The 16,684-nt window shown below is 40.1% G+C and overlaps 1 protein-coding gene across 1 annotated transcript in view; it reads right to left on the bottom strand.

The window, feature by feature from the left end:
- PDE3A (phosphodiesterase 3A) overlaps nt 1–16,684 on the bottom strand; it is a 299,748-nt gene that overhangs the window by 12,835 nt on the left and 270,229 nt on the right. Inside the window, exons 7-10 of the mRNA XM_056134583.1 lie at nt 14,702–14,787; nt 10,903–11,057; nt 8,937–9,074; nt 3,798–3,909 (exon numbers count right to left, since the gene is read on the bottom strand). Of these exons, the coding sequence (XP_055990558.1) occupies nt 3,798–3,909; nt 8,937–9,074; nt 10,903–11,057; nt 14,702–14,787 (491 nt within the window). The remainder of the gene's footprint in view (nt 1–3,797; nt 3,910–8,936; nt 9,075–10,902; nt 11,058–14,701; nt 14,788–16,684) is intronic.

Genomic DNA, 16,684 nt, shown 5'->3' with positions numbered 1-16,684 from the left:
GGAGCTACAAGCAAAGAATCTTTCTGTTCTGGGAGAGGGAAGAGTGATAATTCTGGAGTGGAGGAGATGGATGGTGTCACTAATTATGACATCGAGAGAGAGAGAGTTACTGGGTTTTTTTCCCCTTTGTTGCAAGCTGGGAAGATAATGTTATGTGAGCATTTGCCATTATTCTCGCAAATTAGAGAAGCGTAAACCTGTACCCCACTTTTGCAGTGTTCTTGCAACAAGAACTGGGTATTGGCAGAAGCAGTTTAGAACAAGGAACAGATGCAATAAGATCAAACCACCTACAGCTCTTAATAGGGGAGTGTGACTAACACGTAAGATTACTTACCCTCTGCACAGCAGAGTATAAACTAGACCTTAACTTATGCTAATATTTAGTGACTAAATATATTTTTGGTATCATATCTCTATCAGCAAGTAGATCTCTATTATATTATCCAATATTTTTCCATGAAAGCTCTCTCTCAGTTTTAAATTGGATTCTTCATGTTTTAGTGAGGATTCTATGTTCAAATTGAAAAGTTTCACATTTCCCTTTCTTTCTTTTTTTTTTTCCCCTTTATTGTATTTTATTTTTTTTTAAAGTTGTAGATTTACAATTTTTTGTGCTTTGGTTTCAATTATACAATGATCAGATACCCATCCCTCCACCAGTGCCCATTTTCCACCACCATGGATAACATCCCTCCCACCCCCATCCCCCCATCCCCCCTGTCTCTGTGGCAGGGCAATCCCCTGTGTTCTCTCTCTCCTTTTGGGTGTTGTGGTCTGCAAAAGAGGCATTGAGTGGCAAACATGTTCAGTCCATAGTCTACTTTCGACATGCATCTCCCCTCCTGGGAGGATCCTCCAAACATCCTTTATTTGGTGCTCCCTTCTCTATCTGAACTGCCCTTTCCTCTAGGATACCCGGCTGGCCTTCTTTCATGGCAAGTTTTAGATGTGTACTTAGGGCTGGAGCGATAGCACAGCGGGTAGGGCGTTTGCCTTGCACGCAGCCAACATGGCTGACCCGAGTTCGATTCCTCTGCCCCTCTTGGAGAGTCCGGCAAGCTACCGAGAGTATTCGATATGCCAGACACAGTAACAACAAAGTCTCCAGTGGAGATGTTACTGGGCCCGCTCGAGCAAATTGATGATCAATGGGAGGGCCTTTACTTTTACTTTACTTAGAATCTCAACACAATTTAGTTTCTAGTATTTTAGCTTATTGTCTTACTATAGTCACATTTGACTATTTAAGCTCTTAAAATTTTAAAGGTTTATTTAGATAGTGCCATTTTATAAAAAAACTGTTGAGTAGATGCCAATATATATTATATAAATGATTAATAAAATAACTAGTATATAAAATTAGTAAAAAAACTTTTAATTAAAATATGCACTAGTCAAAATTTATGACCCTACCATAAGAAAGTATTATATTTAATAAGAATCACCATTCATGTAGTATTTTCCTGAGGGATGACATAGATATATTTCCTTGAAGGAAAACATCTGGAGCTTCTGATAAACCAAGCAGGTTTATTGTAACAAATTATTTTCACATGGAATTTAAAAAAGTTTCATAAAAACATCTCCATCTGTAACTTATAAAACTATAATAAGTGAATATAAAAATGAATGATGAAATTCAGGATCAGGAACATTTTTTTAACATTTCTATACTGGTCACTTCCCTAGGATTTAGTGATATACTACCTGGAGTAGTATCTGAATGCAATGGAACTTGGCCATACCTGATTACAAAAATGCATCTGAAAACAGGGCATTAACTTGTGAATTTAGCACAATGACTAGTTGTTCCCCAGTGTTTTGAGGGCTTTCTTTCTATGAGAGCCAATGAATGTTCGTGTTTGTAATAACTTTGAGAAATATCTAACTTTATGAACGACAGGGATAATCTAGGCTAGGTCCAGAGAAGAGACAATAAAGAAAGCAAAGATTACATTGAGAGCCATTTTCCTTTTTTATTTATTTTTTTGTTTTTGGGTCACTCTTGGAACTGCTCAGGGATAACTCCTGGTACAGTTCTGGCTCTGTGCTCATTATTTATGCCTGGCAAGCTTGGGGGACCAAATGAGATGCCAGGGATAGAACCCAGGTTGGCCTCATGCAAGAAAAGTCCCCTACCCATTATCACTTGGGCCCATTGAGATCCTTTCAAATTGTCCCTTCATTTCTTTCTTCCAACTTCCATGGTAATGTGGTCAGCTTTACTCAAGGGCCCTGGTGTCTTAAGCTTCTCTTTCCTACAGAACAAAATGCCTTTTCTGATTTGGGCCAGAGCTATAGTACAGTGCGTAGGGTGCTTACCTTGCTTGCGTCAGCCGACCCAGGTTCAATCCCCAGCATCCCATATGGTCCCATAAGCATCACCAGGAGTAATTCCCAAGTGCAGAACCAAGAGTAACCCCTGAACACTTCCAAGTGCGGCCCCAACCCTCCCCGACATTCTCCCCCCAGAAAAAAAAAATGGACTGTTTTGTTTTGTTTGCAGATGCAAATCTTTCTGTTTCTTTCCTATCATATACCATCAGCTGTGCATTTCATTCCAACTTAGCAGGTGGATGACATTTTAAAAAGTAACATGCTAATAATAGCATGGGTGGATGCTAGGCCTTTCCTGGGAATTTCAGTATTTTATCTGTTTCCATCTTATTATCAAGTACAAATAATGTTTATCAACAACCTACTTTTCAAAGTCTAATTTTATAATACACCTAAAACATCGTTCTTTCTGTTTACTAACGCATGCTTCTGCCAGGACCTCAAATATCAAAAAGCATGCATTCTACACTGAGTTTAATCCTTGGTCCTCTACCAAAAAAAAGTTGAATTCAACTCTTTGCAGCAATAGAATGCCATTTAGTTCTAAAGTTCATAAGGTACATAAAAGCAAATTATTGGATGTAAAAGCCAAACATGATTTAAATGACACATTTAAAGATATACTCAAAAGTATATGCTGTTTCACTGTTTTTATTTCTGTGCAATCATTTTCTAAAAGGGTTAGATAATCCCCCTGCACTTCCCTACCTTTCCTGTTTGGATTTCCCCCAGTTTCCTATATTCCATAGCATGCGGGATAATTCTACCTATGTGAATGGAAAGGCCACATACTGATTATCATCTCTCCTCTATTCCGATTTCTCATGACCATTAATGACAAACGAAATTCTCACAACTCAAAGTTCATAAGCCTCAGTATTGGATTTTGTCCTCTCCTCTGGTTGTCATGTTTATCTGATCTAAAAAAACAATGTTTCTCATCATTTCCACGATGACTTTCAGATGTCCTTTTGTTCTCCTTTCTTAATTAGACCATCCTCCTCTTCATGCTCTACTTCCAGCCCAGATTCTCTTATTGTAAGAAAACTTTAATGAAGACTCTGGATGCCAAAAAAAAAAAATGGACTTGGACTCACCCAATAAAAGGAGCAAATGATAAACGTCATCAGTTTAACATTCAATTATTTACTCAGCTAACACTTAAACTAGACTTAATATGTGCATGGAATAAAATAATAACCCCTAACACTACACTGTGTAATCTTCAAACAACTCCATTTTCTGGACTAAGTAACGAAACATGTAGAACTCAAGCAAATCCCAAGTAGCTGGTAACGAAAGGAGCCAGATTTGAGCACAGATTATTCACTGATCACTGGAGCATAGTCCAGTGGCAAGTTAACAAAATGTGCTCACTAAAAGTGACTCCACATCCCATTACCCAGAACAAACTGACCAACCTTGAAAGTGTCATTTCACAATTATCTTATACTCACAAGGAATTTCCCTGTATCCGATCTCCAAAGCATGAAAATAATTCATAAACTCCCTAACTGGAATTTTAAAGGCTTCGAAGAGGCCCATGTCTTCAAAAAGTCTGTATGACACCTGTAAGAGAGAAAAGATAAATCTTAGAAAATACCCCTTAGTGGGCATTAGCCATAAGTAGGAAAACGGGTGCAGAGTAAACATTCCATCAACCATTTAAATTTTGCCAGCAGAGCTCCTAGGAACAGTCAGTCAAATTGATACCAAAGGCCCAAAGTGTTTATCTCTGCAGTTCCTGAGCTCAAGGTACCACAGTGCTCAGGGCTTACACCTGGTTCGGGGGGTGGGGGGAGGGATCAAACCAAGTCAGCTGTGTACAAGGCAAGTGCCTTACCTGATGGTCTAGCTCCCTACTCCCCTGTAATATTTCTTGAAAGGCAAACACCAAAGAAACAATTACCCAGGGCTGGAGAGATAGATAATACAGGAGTGAAGGCTCTTGCCTTGCACACAGCAGAGCTCAACTTGATCCTGACACCACATACTGTCACCTGAGCACTGCCAGGAGGAATCCTCAAACACTGCCAGGTGTGGCTCCAAAACCAAAGAAAAAACTTCCCCTACCCCCAAAGGTATGCACTAGAAGATGTATCAAGGTAGCTTAATATTATACACAAACTACAGAAAATGTCAGAAACTGAAGAGTACTACAATATTAGAGGTATGTAACCTTCTCTAAGCAGGAACAGTCAGAAGGTCAGTGGTGAGGACAGGCCGAGGGAGTGAGTTCCACACTGCAGGGGTAGATTGGGTGGGGTACAGGCTCCAGGCTGAAGAGCCAGTGGGAGTGGGGAGCCACTGAATCGTTCGAGCCAGTGATTACTGGACTTACATTTTCAAATAAGTATCGTTAACCACCAGCCACAACATGGTCAAATAGAGCATTTCTCAACTGGGGGAGGCATATGGCCCCTGCTCTCTGGGACCCCAGGATATTCCAACAGGGCCACAGGTAAAAACTGGGGGTGGGCAGAGCAAACAGCATGAGGCAGGGAGGGGTCATTGGGAGGATAGGACAGGGGGCACAGGAAGGAAACCAGGACAGAGAGTTTCTGGCTGGCAATAGGTGAAGAACTGTTCCTTGGAAATACATACCCCCGGGACAGCAAGAACAGGGCTTTCCCCTACATGGAGCAATGAATCACGCCCCCCTTCTCTGCAGTCCATTATTATTGTTAGTGTTATTATTTTGGGCTTGGGGGTCCTTCAGGGCTACTTCTAACTATGTGCTCAGGGAGGGCTATTGGCAGTGCCTGAGGAACCATACGTGGCCCTGGGATGCAATTCAGGGTGTGTGCAAGGCAACTGCCTTCACCTCTGTGCTATCTCCCTAGCTCTTCTCTTTCAAAGGCAATAGTGAGTGGGTTGTCCATCACATGACACTATAAACTAGTTCACTGAGGTGGGCTGGGGAGATTTCAAGGGTAGAACACCTGCCTCATAGACCTGAGGCTGAGTGTCAGATTCCCCAGCACCTCCCTTCATGCTGAATGGGACACAGGCAGCAGTGCCACTGGGGTCCCTCAACCCCACAACAGTGGTTGAGCTCCATGGCCGGAAACCAAGAGCGTGTGAGGATGGCCATTGAGTGCATGTGCCTGATCAGAACAAAGCAACAGCAAAGGGAAAATAAAAACACTGAGAAACAAAAACATTAAGAAGCAAACTCCTGTTTTAGTTATCTTTCCTACCATAGTTTTGAATTCTATTTATAAATGCCTAAAAGATATACCTATGTAATGCAGGGTCCAGTGATATTAATGAACCAAGCAATAGTAGGAGGAGCTGGTGACATAGAGAGATGTTCATAGCAATAGTGAATTAAAAATATATGTGGCATTGGGAAAGTCAGGTATGAGCCAGTGGTAACGGGGCAACTGCAACCTCATGGGAAGGGTGGGTGTTCCCTGCTCATCCTTTACGCCCGCCGAGATCACGAGTTGCCCCCCATGAGTGGCTCTCTGGCACGATCATGGCTCCAGGGCCACAGAAACCAAACTCTTGATTATCTGACTCTTGGCAGAAATCCCTCCAGAATTAATAAGTAAAATATCAGAAATCCAAAATCGCATGGCTGCTATTGTGGCCGCGTGACATCATATGGTTCTCATAACCAGCTATAGAAAACAAATTATTTCACAATGTCTTTTCAGCAGTTCTGATTGTTGGGTGGAAACTCTAAACAATAATAGTGCATCTTTTGTTGAAAAATATATATATGTTGCACTGAATAAGGAAGATGCCTGCCAGAGTAATAGTGCAATGGGCAGAGCATTTGCCTTACATGTGGTTGACCAAGGTTTGATCCCAGGCATCCCATATGGTCCCCCAAGCACCACCAGATGTAATTCCTGAGCAGAGAGCCAGGAGTAACCCCTGTGCATCGCCAGGTGTGACCCCAAAAAAAGCCAACAAAAAAGAAAGATGCTTGCTCTAAGTTTATAATTGTTATTGATGGATAATTAATTATTCCTCATGACAGCTTTATGAATTAGGCACTTAACGACTGACATCTGAAAGCAAAGGGAATGGAGGCACAAGAGAGGTTAGGTGACTTGGTCAGGGTCACACAGCTGACACCTGCCAGAATCAGAAGTCAAAGCAAGTAATTTGGTTTTTGATTTTGTACTAAACCGCTTGAAATCCTACCATGATTGTTTGTAAAGAAATAGTTTGCAAATAACAGAGAACTGCTATTATTCTCTTAAACAGTTTAAAGATAAATTGAAAAATTAGGGCCACAGGCTGTTTTAGAATATGATTTTTAAATAGAATTTTCACCAAGCAGCTCCTCAAAGTCAACCACCAATAACACAAACGTGTAAAGTAAAGACACCACAAAGTGGGGAAATGTTGGTAACTGAAAAAATAAAAGTAAATATTATTCCAAAGTCTAAGGACGTCCTTTTAAATTTGTTAAAACAAACACGATAATCATCAAAAGGGCAAGGAGTGTATTGAGATGGAGAATCGTTTCCACTGCACGTATGTCTGTTTAAAAATCTTTTGAAGTGAGACTTTTTTCTGTGTCATTTCAGCCAAAAGGTGATTTCTTGGAATTTTTGAGTTAATTCATTTCAGCTGTCCTACAGTCTTAAACTTATGTGAAAAAAGTATGCCTTATATTTCACACAGTGAAAATGTCATGATTTTTGTGCTTAAATACCCAAATCAAAGGAGGAAAAAAAAAACCCCATACGGTTCTACTTAGCAAAGCAAATAAAGCTACATTTCCCTAAAGCTCAGTGTCCTGAAAATTGGAAAAGTAAACGGTGAAATACCAATGATCATATAGTAATCTATTTATTTTTGAAAGATAATTTGAAAAAAAGAAACATAAATAAACTGAGCTAAAATTGAATGGAGTATTCCTAGTATTTCTAGTGATTAGTTAGACCCATAACTCTTAACTGACCTTTTGAGCTGATCACAGAACTTCAAGGGAGGTAAGTGACTGTTCCTTGAGCTATAAAACTGATTCCTTTAATATCCAATTTTCTAAATGAGCAGATAATCCACTGGGAGAGTCTGGAGATACATCAAGTCAGTGGATTGTGTGTGGGAACTTCAAAGTGTTTGAAATAAATGTAAATAAACATAAAAACTAGAGGCTTCTGATAGGGCAAGATGTGCCTTCCATCTTGGGTATGACATCTACCATCGGATTTTAGAAGTCTACATTTTTGGTAAAAGAGAACTGTCCTCCCGTTGTTCATCAATTTGCTCGAGCGGGCCCAGTAACATCTCCATTGTGAGACTTCTTAGGGCGTTTGCCTTGCATGCAGCCTGCCTGGCCGAGCCAAATTCGATTCCTCTGCCCCTCTTGTAGAGCCTGGCAAGCTACTGAGATACGGAGAGTATTCAATATGGTAAAAGAGAAATGACTGGGAAAATTAAATGGTGACACCGAAGAAAATTAAATGGGGGTAGGGGTGCAATCTGTGACATATTTTTCAAGTCCAAACAATGTGAGACTTTTCTGTCTCGACTTAGGGTACATACTTTGGTGCCTAGAAAGCCTTTTTCCAAGAAAAAAAAAAATCATCAATTCTCCAGAGTCACAGGAGTTGTAAGGCAGTTAGGGTTTCCCAAAAGTAGCATTTGGAGACATATGAAGTGTGAGACCCAGCTGGGTTGGGTGTCATTACGCCAGTCAGTACACTGGAGACAGCAGAGAAAGGCAGACCGAAGGTGTGTGAATTCCACAGACTGAGCTCCAGTCTACAGAAGTTGTCTCGGCTGAGCAGAATCAAGCAGAGGCAGGTGGCACTGACGCAGTAGTCATTTTTCACGGGCAGATCCCACCACTCATTTATTCTTCGTTGACTGGTTTTGGGGCCAAGTCTGGCAGTGCTGGTTCAAGAATGGATCTGAGTGGTGCTTGGGAATTCCTGTGGGCACCGCTCAGGGCCTGGGAGATGCTGGGAACTGAACCTGAGAAGCTTGTGCTCCAGGCCTGACCCCACTGATGGCTTTTACATACCTATGTTTGATATGGAAGAAGTAGAGCCTTCAGTATTTTGACCCAGACCTACTTATCTACTAGAGCAGAATTCCTTTAAGGCAGGGATGTTAAGTTTCTCCTTAAGGGCAGGGTGAGTCATTAGATTGTGACTGGGATGATGGAGGGAAGACCCTCCTATTTCTTTCCTTCAAACCTTTGGAGAAGTCCTCATTCTCTCTTGAGCACATTATTCTCTCTCACTTTCTCTCCTCTCCTTCCCCCTTCTAAACTTTCAAATAAAATCTGTTTTTACTTAAAGAAAGAAAGAAAAAAGAAAGAAAGAAAGAAAAGAAAAGAAAAGAAAAACTACCTACCTAATTCACTTAAGATTTCAATAAGAGTTTAGCACCCAGATTTTATGGGGCCATAAATGTTTCCTGGAAAAAACTGGAAATCACAGTTATACTGGTTCTACTCCATACATCAGAGGAAATCTCTGTTACAACATCACAACAGGGAGACAGAGGAATAGGGCAGAGAGCCTGATGCTCACCCTGCACATGCCTGACCTGGGTTTGATTCCCAGCATCACATCTGGTCCCAAGAGCCCCTTTCAAGTCATATGTAGGAATTGATTTCTTACCTGACTAAGAATACGACCACATTTTTTCCCTATTTTTTCCACCAAATCAAAAATGGGAAAATTCCAAGTATTTAGTTGTTCCATAATTGAGTCCAAGTTATCCATGACAAGAGGTTCGGGTGCAAGAATTGGTTTATCCTGCAATGAAGGTGAACATATTTGAACATATTACAGATTTTTCTGTAAAGGAATTTATGTTTCAATAAATTCAATTTAACTGATTTGTCACTAGTAAATAATGTGAGACGTCAGAGTAAATCTGATTTTCTTTTTACAGTTTCATCACAAATTTTATTTTTATAATACTTTAGATTTGCAGTGCCAATATTCTCCCTCTTTTTAAAAAATTTTATTGAATCACTGTGACATAGTTACAAGCTTTCATGTTTGGGTTACAATCACACAATGATCAAATACCCATCCCTCCACCAGTGCACATTCCCCACCACCAATATCCCCAGTATAAGCCCCCTTTCCCACCCTCCCCCTGCCTCCATGGCAGACATTATTCCCCATAATATCTCTCTACTTTGGGGCATTATAGTTTGAAATGCAGATATTGAGAGATTATCATGTTTGGTCCACTTTCAGCACACATCTCCCATCCCGACTGGTTCCTCCAGCCATCATTTTCTTAGTGATCCCTTCTCTATTCCAGCTGCTTCTCCCCTTTGCTCATGAGGCAGGCTTCCAGCTAGGGAGCAATCTTCCTGTCCCGTGTATCTACTATCCTTAGGGTAAATCTGATTCTTTAAAAAAGAAATCGAAGTCCTACAAAGAACAGGAGTTGCCTGTGGTCAGCCTCAATCCAATTCCAGCACTGTATGGGCTCCTATGCATCTCCCCAAACCCCAGTTCCTGCCTCTCAAATCAAGATGACAGAGACATTAGCCTCAAATGAGCTCACTGCTGCCATTTTAAAAGTCATGAGCTCTAGAAATATGGGTTCTTATCTGTCACTAGGTAATACTTGCTACAGTAGCAGGGAAAAAACCCATCTTTCTTCTATAAATTTCCACAATGTTCTTAAGTAAATATATGAGAATTGTGGAACCCTCTAAAACTGCATGTAAATTGATCTCGGTATATGTTCATTTACATTTTCTGGGTTGAGGCTTTCCTTAATTATTTTATACGCTCAACAGAAACCAATGAAGGGGCTGATGGAGTGGGAGTGAAGCGCCCCAAGATACTTGGCTGGGTTTGCATTATTGCTGGAAAATCAGTAGGAATCCCGGGATCCTAATAGCTGCTATCCTTCCCTGGGATTTTAATTTAGCTGATGTACTGAAGAGTTTTGCATCTAAATGTAAAGACATTTCATAATGAGTCCCAGATGAGAAAATCCACGAGAAACCATTTACCAAAAAAACTAGAAAATAAAGAGAATGGTGATAAGGAGACACGTGTTATCTGGTCATCACTTGGTTGAGAAGTAGAAATGGCCAGTTAGGCAAAAGAACAATGAGTGTAGCAATAACTGAGAATCAGACAACTTTCCATTATTTGGGTGCATAACTTGTGGACCATCATCACCAGAAACCTGCTGCAACATAACATGCTAAGTAGTAGCTCACTTACAACATCAAGGCTAAAAATCAGTGGAAATCCTAAGAAAACCAACACATTTCACTGCTTTTGATAGATTACTATGAAATATTGAATTACGGAGTGAAATGATGCATTTCTCCTATGCATATTCATACTTGTAAATTTAGAAATACCCAGACTCCTTTGTGGAGAAGGACACTTAAATTTCAAGTCACTAGACAATAGAACTGTCCAAGTAATCCCTAAGTCTTAGATAGAGAAAAATTATGCCGCTACATATGGAGAGGCTAAAACACACGTGGAAGCCAAGGGATATATATTCACATCTCACAAGGATGCACAAGAATGCCTAAGTCAATCCCCATGGAAAAGTTGATTTCTGCACTGTAAGACGAGCTAAGAGGTATGGGCTTACTAGGAACATCATGGTCTCAGGTGTGTAGGAACTGCAGGGAGATGCTTTCCTCAGGGGCTCTCTGGCGCACTCGGCCTCGTCTTCATTCTGTACGATATCACTGCTATCGCTGTTGTTGTTGGTTTCATAGTCAGAGGTAACTTGCGCTGTGTCATCTGCAATTGAGAGAGAAGACCTTCTCGTGACACGTGCAGTGAAAAAAGTGGTCCCCTTGGACAGAATACCCTGACAATACGTAAATGCAGTATTTAGGAGACTATCAGATCTTTATAAGACTCTACAAGATTATACAATTGGTGGGTAGGAGAAAGCACGCATTTTAAAATTCAATAAAATAGACTATGATCTCCGATGTTTATGAAATTCAATCTTTCCTCAATAACAGTGTTAAAGAGTTCATGTTTAAAAAAAATTAGGACTTTATTATTTCCTTTGTCTCTGTGCACATTCCCTTCCCAAAAACATACGTACGTACACAAATGTATATTATACGTGAATATATAATATATAAATAGAAATATTTATGGAGCCATATTACAGCCGGTAAGATGTTTGCCTTGCACACGGTCAAAATGGCCCACTCGGGTTCGATTCCTCCACCCCTCTCAGAGGTTCCAGGCAAGCCACCAAGAGTATCTCACCTGCATGGCAAAGCCTGGCAAGCTCTCTGTGACGTATTCAATATGCCAAAACCAGTAACAACAAGTCTCACAACTTGTGAGACATTACTGGTGCCCGCTCGAGCAAATCGATGAACAATGGGGAGGACAGTACAACAGTGCTACATAAACATATAATAAATATTATAAATAAATATCTATTTATAAATATATAAATAAATATATATTTATGTACATGTTTATTTTATATTTATTTATATAACTACCTCTCTATATATTTATATATTAATAAATACATGTTTTATACATAGCACTGTAAAACTGTCCTCCCGTTGTTCATCGATTTGCTCGAGCAGGCACCAGTAATGTCTCCATAGTGAGACTTCTTGTTATTGTTTTTGGCATATCAAATTTCTCACGGGTAGCTTGCCAGGCTTTGCTGTGCAGGCAGGAACCACACACACACACACACACACACTCACACACACACACACACACAGAGTCTTTCCCTACCACCAACGGGCTAATACACTAATTTTAGAGCACATGTGAGGTAGAAACTGAGTCAATAGTTAAGAACAAAATGGTCTCTAGAATGTCAAGCAAGAGGATGTGTCTATAAGCACTCGTGCTCGTCCCAGACTGTGTGCTAGGTCTCTGCAACTGCCTTTCTCCTGAGTTCCTCCCGTTCTAGGCAGTACATAAATGCACAAACGAAAGGACCGGTGAGAGGCTGCCAGCAGGTCTCTAAAGAGGACCAAACAGAAACTGCCAAGCTTGTGAAGAACGTAGTCCTGGAAGAGGTCTCAAGAAGCTTCCCACGGTTGAAGTAACTTCAATCATTTTTACTAATGCTTCATTCTCCCAACAACACCGAGGCAGAGATTTGTGTACTGCCACCACATCACCTTTACTTTACAGGGAAGAAACGGAGGGTGGAATGGATGGAAGTAGTGGAAGCCAGGGAGGTGGGACGCTGTCTTGGAGGACACATGTACAGTGCTTGGGGGCTACGGTGCCTGCAAGATTGGGGATGGGACCATCTGCACAGCCTGAGCCCCAGCCTCTGAGCTATCTCCTCTGTCCGAAGGCTGGCGACTGAACTCAGGCAGGCTAACACAAATTCATGTTTACTGCTTTTGAAGAAGCCTAGTTTTGTCATTATTTTCGTTTAAGGTAATTGCTTTCTAGTGCCCTATACAATTCTTTTTATTCTCCTAAATTACACAGATACCTTGAGAACTTTTATTGTTTTAGCTTGTGCATTCCTTATGTCTATGCCCCATCCTGGAATGTTTTATATGGTAATAAGTAAGGGCAAAATTAATTTTTTCACAAACTCTACTGGCTTGTTCTGGCCTTCCTGAAGAGATTCTGTGGTCATGGAGTCATGAATCCATTTTGAAGCTTTCTAGTCTTTTTTCCCCCATTTGATATACTTTTCATCTTGATGTGGCATGAGATTAAGTCAGGTAATATTCTTAAATTAAGTCAGGTAATATATTTCCTCTAACTTTGTTCTCCAGTTCCAAGATTGCTTTGGATATTTCAGGTTTGTTGTGCATTTTCATGACTTTTACTATTTAGCTTATCCTAATTAGGATTATCTTCTAGGACATTTCAAAGAATCTAACCTTCTTTCTCATGTAATACCTCTATATTAGGATAAGACACGGAGTGAAAAGCTAGTTGCCAAGTTCAGTCCTAGAATTGATAGGAAAAAAAAAACGCACTCAGAGGCCATAGTTCTGCACAAAACAATAGAGATGATAGGGACAGAAATCCCTTCCCTCTCATTTCTACTGAATCAGAGAAGGCCTGAGACAGAGTGAAAGACATATTTTAAGTTCTCAGGGTATTATACCAGCAGATAAGGCCACTCAAAAATTTCTGAATTTTCTCTTGAGTTCTTAAAAATTTGTTTGATTTTTCTTTCCCTCTGCCTCCAGGCACACAGTTCTCAGGCAAATCATCAGTGTTTATGAATTTTACACAGGAAACCCTGGAGCAGGTAATTACGAGTCACAGACAACTCTATCACCTATAGGCATCTGTGAAATTCTTTCCTACCTTTTCACCTCTTAGTACTAACAAGAAGATAGCCATACAATTGCAGCAATAAAAATAATAATGATTATACTAAGAGCAACAAATATTCCTTATAGTGATCCAGATATTACAATAAGTGCTTTTTCTGGATTAAATAATCCAATTCTCACAACAGTCCAGTTTTCATGTAGTAGATGAAGGAACTGAGTCACAGATAAAGACAATCATAAGGTCACAGACTGTGGATACTAATCTGGGTTCCAAAGATTATGTTCAATTTTTTTCACTTTAAAATTTTCCCCAAATTTTATAGAGCCACTATAATTTACAATAACATTAATGATAAGAATTTCACATTCTTAACTTCTACATAAAACTGCAATGCAGACAAACAAATATTTTTTTTAAGTTTACAGTGGTCTATGCATGGTCCGTTTTTAGTGCCTGCAAAGGAAATCTCTTGAGGGTATCTTAAATGGATCTAGATGGAGCATTTGTACAGCAGGTAGGGCATTTGCCTTGCATGCAGATACCGTGGTTCAATCCCCAGCACCCCATATAGTCTTCCCAGCCTGCCAGGAGTAATTCCTGAATGCAGAGCCAGGAAGTAAGCCCTGAGCACTGGCAGACATAGTAAAGCTGGGAGGGCATCTGCCTTGTATGTGGCTGACTCAGGTTAAGATAATTGGCACCCCATGGATACCCAGTCCTACCAGGGGTGATCCCTGAGTGCAGAGCCAGGACTAAACCCGAAGCACTGCTGCCTGTGACCTTAGAACAAATAAAAATACGAAACATAAACTGAATCACCCTCAATACCCAATATAACCAATCCATAATGTAGAGTTGTAAATATTACATATGTATCTTATTCAAATACATGTGTATTCATAGATACATACCCATTTACATATACTCACTGTTGTGTAAACACACATACTTGTGGGCAGATGTACTGGAACATTTTGGGCAGTTCTGCACCAACATTTTCCCCATGTTTTGCTGTGGCTAAGTTTGATTTCCTACAGTGTCATTGAGTGCCATTCAAAGAAACAACAACAGGAAGATGTGTAATATTTTTGATCAGAAAACAAAATGTCTTTTCTACGGAACGGAACCCAGAGAGTTACCTGTTCTGCTTGGAGCCCGGATTGCTGTAGTGCTTCTCTCCAGGGGCTCGTCCGCAGGACTCTCTTGGGAGTAGGGTCTGCCACAGCTGAGAAACACAAACAGGTGTGAGAGGTGCCAATCCTGGCAGGCATGACTCGTATGTGAGCTTCATAGAACCCGATCAAGTATTTCTTCCTTTGGCTTGTTTGACAGAGAAAGATCTCAGCAACACGATGGGTGTTGTCAACAGCATATATGCATATGTATACGGACATGGATGATAACAGGCAGTATATCTGTATGTTATATAGATATGCTAACAGGCAGTATAGGTGCATATGTATATATGTATAATGGATGTTATAAGCAGTGTATATATATATACATGGAATATAATAGGCATTATATTTGTATATCTGTATATGTGGATGCTTATAAATAGTACATGTGTATATGGATGCTATTAGGCAGAATATGTGTTTATATATGATGTGAACAGGCAGTATATATATATGCATATACGTATATGTGGATTCCAGTGGGCAGTATATGCATATGTATGATGCAGCTAGGCAGTATACATATACACATGTACATATATGTACATATATTACACACATGTACACATATATGTACATACATACATACATATACACATATATGTACATGTGAATGCTAATAGGTAGTATATATGTGCAAGCATATGTATATATGAATGCTAATAGGTAGTACATGTGCATATGTGTGTATATGAATAGTAATAGATAGAATATGTGTATATATATATTTTTATGGAGTTTAATAGGCAGTATTATGTATCTGTATCATTTCATTTTACAGTATGATCAATACAAGGAAGAGGAAAATTTATAACTATTCCACCCTCCTCCATGGAATCTAGACCATATCTGAGTAGCAAAGATCTGACATTACTTTAGGGAATCTGGGACAGGCTACTACTTATTTATAATAGTGACTTCAGGGTGCTGACCTGACTGGTGATAGGTCAATAACAGCTTCCCAGTGAACCCCCACTGTGCCTGCTTTCATGCCTACAGAGAAAAAGGAAGGTTCTCCAGAGCTGGACAGAACTCTTTCACAGAGAAGGATTCGAGAGTGTGGGATTTTTTTGCTTTCTCAACAGTTTTCACCATTTAAAAAATTAAAAACAGCCACCCCACTAATGGCCTGGCCGCTTCCTCTCTCATTCATCTTGTTTGGAGACTTGGTGGTCAGATTTTTATTCTGCATTTGCGTCTGGATTCTGTCCTTCTGTCTAATATTACTGAGGGGTCTCACAGGGTGTTTGTTTATTTGTTATGTTCCCACAGATTACTCACCCAAAAAAGAAAGAAGTTTGTTATTTAATCTAGTAACCATCTCCACATTTTCTTCCTGAATGGGTTTTTATGTGCAGTGGATATAAGCATTTCTTAGCGAGAGGGTCTCATCATCTAAGACCATTTACTTTTTAAGGTGGTCTTGAATGGGAGAGGCAAAGCACACACAAACACACTATTTCTAATTCTAAAATCCCATCATTTGATTTGGGGTCTCAAAAGGCCAAGGTTAAAGCAAAAAAAAAAAAAAAAAACAGATGGCCTTACATTCTCAGCTGAAACTTGGGAGAGTCTATTCATTTCAAGACTCTTCGTTGCAAGATATGCTTAAAGGGAACAGTTAAAGTGGTAATTTAAAGCTGCTCCCTCTGAGGCCCAAAACCCAGCTCATTGCATAGACACTGCATCAGCCAAGGGCCCGTGATTCAACGCCAAACCCTGTGAGTTCACAGGGGGAAACCACAAGAATTAGTCGTGTGTTTCTGGAGCTCTCTGTGTCTACATGGGTGGCTGCCTTGAAGGCAATAATAAAACATGGTTTGAATTATAGATTTATAAAGCCCAAACAAATAAAACACACACTACTGGATTTATAAACACGACTGAACAAGTAGGCAGTGAAATCCCCTTGTTTTCCTCCCAAACCTCTTTTGTGAAGATCCC

The sequence above is a fragment of the Sorex fumeus genome, unplaced genomic scaffold, assembly GCF_029834395.1.
Source record: "Sorex fumeus unplaced genomic scaffold, SorFum_2.1 ptg000100l, whole genome shotgun sequence".
NCBI lineage: Eukaryota > Metazoa > Chordata > Mammalia > Eulipotyphla > Soricidae > Sorex > Sorex fumeus.
The sequence above is the reverse complement of the archived record's forward strand: the minus strand, read 5'-3'. Positions and strand labels throughout refer to the sequence as shown.